The following is a 4,986-nucleotide window of genomic DNA, read 5'->3' as shown; positions in this document are numbered from 1 at the left end:
TATATATATCAATGGTAGTTTAATATAAGCAGCAGTGTGAATATAAACAATAGTGGGAATGTAAACAGCTGAAAACAGCACCTCAGACTGAGGAAGTCTCTTGGATGAGAGACGAAACGTTTCTAGATTTTTTTGCTTTGTTCTGTTTTTTGTTTTTTTGAATGTCCAGAGGACCAGATTTAACTTTTTTGGATTTTTCTACCTGGATTATTGAGCATGCATCAGGATAGTAGTATGAATATGAACAGTAGTTTGAATATGAACAGTAGTATGAATATAAACAGTAGTTTGAATATGAACAGTAGTTTGAATATTAACAGTAGTGCAAATGCAAACAGTAGTATTCAATAGTACTTCAATAGTAGTAAGCACAGGTCATTAGTAGTATACAATATTCCCCGACCGTGTCAGGATGCTGCTTGTTATGGTCCATGTGTTAAGGAATGGCTCAAAGTACAAAATACTTATGGAGTCCAGATGAATGGAAACTTTAATTTTTTTTTTATGAAAACAGTACTCACAAACAAAACCAGAAGGAGTTGGGAACACCCCAACGGGTAAAGTTCATTCCTTTTAAAGACTTGGCTGCCAATCAGCTCTTGAAAGACTGGACATGGTAACTTATCAGACACCCAGAGGAGCATGACACTATGACACATACTATAAGAGCAGCATGGCACTACCAGCACAGGTATCATGTCTGCAGTAGGTTGTTTCCATGACCTGGTCAAAGGACAGTTAGCCTAGGCATGAGACAGCCCTAAATCTTTCACACTCTTGTTTAAAAAGAAGTTCAGTGCTTAAAAAACACCCTGAAGACGTCCCCAAGATCCTGAAAGAGCAGCTATGTTCTGGCTGACTTCTGGCTGTCATACTTAAGTTTTTGTCCAATGTAAATAGAGTCTAATGCCAAGTTATATTGCTTTATTTATTTGATGGAGAATGTAAAGGTCATGGATGTTTTCCACTTACTAATGTCAAAATTGATATAGAACCATGTATGTGAAGACGAGAGACTTTTTCTCTACTCGGAGAGGAGCCTGATAACTGAAAACTGATAGCTGATAAAATTTGACGCCTTCAACTACTGTGAGCTGTGAAGCAGAGGTCGTCTCGACCTCTCCTTTGTCTGCCAATGGATATTTAAGCTTTTGTTAACTCTTTCTCTGGGAGCAGACCTTGGAGACGAAGTGCCATGTAACAGCTCGATGGTTCTATTTCAACGCTGCTCCTCTTGCTAAATTAAACCCAGGTTGATAAATATCTTTTAGTTTCCTTGCATGGCTTAATTATTTAATGAGTTGATGATAGGATAATTAAATTATCCAACATTTTAGCCTTAATATTTCACCAAGCAACTCCTATTGAGATCAGCTCTTTTGCAAGGGAGGCCTGGGCCTGAAGGCAGCCTAGCATGCATGTTTTTGGTGTGTGGGAGGAAACTGGAGCACTTGGAGAAAACTCACACAAATGAGAAGAACATGCAAACATGTAAACAGCCATCAGTGTGCTAATGATCCATTGTTAGGCTGATGGTCCTTCTTGAGCATGTGATCAGCTGGTTTTGGTTGTCAGCAGCAAAACTGGTTGATCCACTCTGAGACGGTGCTATTTAAGAGACTGAGCTGAATACAGCACCTCAGACTGAGGAAGTCTCTTGGATGAGAGATGAAACGTTTCTAGATTTGTTTGCTTTGTTTTTTGTTTTTTTTGAATGTCCAGAGGACCAGATTGAACTTTTTTCGATTCACACAGAAATGCTCCAGGTCCAAACCAGGGATTGAACCCCAGATCTTCTGTCTGTGAGGCAACATTGCCAACCACTAAGCCATCATGCTGCCCAAATCACCCTCTTTGTTCAACTTCCTTGTTCTCTTAAGTCAGTGGACATTTTACTACAGAATGCAGTTCATAAAAATAAATCAGATTAGTCTTTTTAAGGACTTGATGAAAACTGACCTGGGATACTTGTGGGATTCAAACAGAAATTAAAATTTTGTTTGACTTCGTGTTGAATTTGCAGCTCTGTCAATCCTCTCCAACTGTCTGCCTTTTTGTCATTTTCTTCTGGTAAAAATAGTTTGCTGCACTTTTCACATGACTGGCTGAGTTTTTCACCCCAATTGTCCTCCAGAGAAGCTGCTTTCGGCTGTTTCGCCTGACAGTTGCAGATTTCTGTTTTTGTGAACACTGACCAGTTTCATCCTGTTCTCCAGCTCTGATTTTGTGTCCTCGCTGTGCTCTCTGCTCCTGATCTGGATTTTCAGATTACAGAACCCTAAGTGCACAGAAATCATTAACTTATTGACATTCTCTTCCCATTTCACTGATTGTTTAATGGAAAAAACTTGATCATTTTTTTCAACCAGCTTTTCCTGATAAAGTAATTCACAAATGGAGAGTGATCTAAACTCAGGTTACAAAATAAATCCATCTCTCATCTGAATGTTTTTGTGTTTGAATAGATCACTCCAGGCAGCAAAGCGGCGCAGGGTAACCTGATCCAGGGTGATGTCATTGTTGCCATTGATGGCGTCAGCACGGAGGGGATGACTCACCTGGAAGCCCAGAACAAAATCAAGATGGCCAATTACAACCTGGCACTCACCATGTCCAAGTACGTTCCAGCTCATCTATGATAAAGTTTTGTCTGCTGACCTGAGCAGGGAGGTTTACTGAGGTCTCACCGTGACTTCAGCAGCCACAAAATCAATTAAAGTTATGAGTAAATTATTCACAAAGATCCAAATGTTTAGTCACATTTGCTTTCTGCACGAATCAGTATTCAATAAAACATAATGCATCAGGAAGTTGCAAGTTAGACTTTGGTTAAATCTGTTATTTTCTGCACAAAGACGCACACATATCTGGGTTTTCCTCCTGCTTCTCTTGTTGCTTCTCACAGTTTGTGTTTCATCCATCGGTTCATTTATAGGCTTGCATTGTTTTAACCCTCATGCTGCCCTGGGGTCAAAATGATCCATGAGGTTTCAGCTGAGATATTTAATCTAACAAGGTTGAGTCAGGTCCTCTGGATGGATTATTCTTTCTTGAAACATTTCATCTTTTATCCAAAAGACTTCTTCAGTCTGAGGAGCTGCAACAAACTCAGCACCTTCTCATAGTGGATCAACCAGTCCAGAGGACGTGACTCAACCTTGTTAGATTTATCTACCTGGATTATTGAGGAGATATTTAATATTTACAAAATAAAAACCTGAGGAATGCTTTAAATGTGTAATACCACAGAAGCTGAGAATAATCCACAAATTATACTTTGAGGGCTACGAGATCTTTGATAAAAACTAATTATGATCAGCTTTAACTCCAGCTGTTAGCAAAAAATCACATTTACCACTGAGTAAATTAATGAAACTCTCAGAATTCCAGCACTGGATGAACATCTGCAACGGACTAACTTTTGGAGTTAACCCAATTCAAGATGGCTGCCACTGTCAATCAACGTTGGCCAACAAAAAAAATGGCTACAACTTAATCAAATTTAAAATGAGTAAACTGAAGTTTCATCTGTTACTAGTTGAGATTCATGCCTATAACAAAAACTGAGCACTAATACATTATCTGAGATATTTGTTTAAAACTCTGGTGTGAAAATTGGCTGGAGATATGCATTGTTTTAATGAATTATGGACTTTAATCGTTAAGATTATAGCTGCAGCAGAATGTTTTTCAACCTTATTTCAAGTTTCATGTGAGCAGACTTGACTTTTTTTGTGCAGAGGGTTGTTCTTGTGTTCATGACCAAGTAACGGTTTTATTTTGTTACATTTTAAGGCTTATAAAGACATTTTCTAACCTCTGACCTTCTGCTGTTCAGCAAGTTGTGAAGAAATGGATCCTTTTCCTATATCTTTTGTTCTGTTGAACCCATAACAAACACTGACTCTGTTCACTTCTTCCAGACTGCTGCACAGTGTTTCCATCACAACAACTTGGTTACTGGAGGAGTTCAGGGAAATGCAAACAAACTGCTGAGTTAATGCAGTCTGACCTCATGCAACCCTCTGAGTTTGAGCATGGCAGGAAATCCTCCACACAAAGGAGGCATCCTAATCAGTTGGCTGAACTTTCTAAAAGTGTCAACACAAAAAGTAAAGACTGTCTAAAGGCGCAGGGCTTCAATATCTTTGCTCACTTATTGTTCTTTGTAGTTTTGTAGTTTTATTTTCTAAATGAAACGTAAAACCCACCACCATCCTAAACTAAAAGCAGAACAGGTGTCTCTTTTTTAATTATTGCTCCTCAAAGGTTTAGAAGTACATGTGTGCATCCTCATCATCCTCCTCCCTGTTTTATTCCTGCAGGTCAAAGCATCCCCCTCTGATGGCACCCCCAAGGATGGATGCCATTCCCATGATCCCGCGCCACCAGGTAGCTCCACCCACAATGCATTTTTGCTTAAAGTTAGTTCCATTAGTTTCCATCTTGCATGTTGTCATAAAACCGATCAGCTATTTTCTTTATCAGTTTATTTGATTTATTTATTTTTTTGTCTGCTGTGATGATCTAATAGTTCATAGCAGCAAAAATATTTTTGTTGCCACTTTTGGTTTGTTTCAAAGTCATCATCCAATTTTATCTGCACCTATAAAATCTTGATCTTAGGGTTGAAATGAACCAATTTTTACTAAAGCTTTCACATCTGGAGGGCAAAAACATGACTCAGCAATTATTGGATAAAAAGCAGTGAACATAGACTGTAATGATTGTTTTGTTTAAAGATTTTTCTTTTCTTTTTTAAAATTTTGGAATGTGCACATACATGCTGCAATAACCTGTAATTATCTTAGTTTCTTTCTTTAAGGTAAAAAAAAATGTATTAATTAAAACGCCCACAAATTGAGGACTCTGTCCTAAGGCTAAACTCAACAGCCTTCGTCCCCTTGTGGCTGCAAGAAGAAATTATATATACATACATACATACATACATACATACATACATATATATATATATATATATATATA

General features: G+C 38.1%; 1 protein-coding gene across 2 annotated transcripts in view; it reads left to right on the top strand.

Moving 5' to 3' along the window:
- LOC119413413 (LIM domain-binding protein 3) overlaps positions 1-4,986 on the top strand; it is a 114,568-nt gene that overhangs the window by 65,635 nt on the left and 43,947 nt on the right. For both annotated transcript variants that reach the window (XM_037680465.1, XM_037680473.1), the window contains exons 3-4: positions 2,466-2,617; positions 4,326-4,392. In XM_037680465.1, coding sequence (XP_037536393.1) covers positions 2,466-2,617; positions 4,326-4,392 — 219 coding nt within the window. The remainder of the gene's footprint in view (positions 1-2,465; positions 2,618-4,325; positions 4,393-4,986) is intronic.

The sequence above is a fragment of the Nematolebias whitei genome, chromosome 1 (assembly GCF_014905685.2).
Source record: "Nematolebias whitei isolate Nwh7 chromosome 1, NemWhi1, whole genome shotgun sequence".
NCBI classification, from domain to species: domain Eukaryota; kingdom Metazoa; phylum Chordata; class Actinopteri; order Cyprinodontiformes; family Rivulidae; genus Nematolebias; species Nematolebias whitei.
Note: the sequence above shows the minus strand (reverse complement) of the source record. Positions and strands in the feature narration are given on the sequence as shown.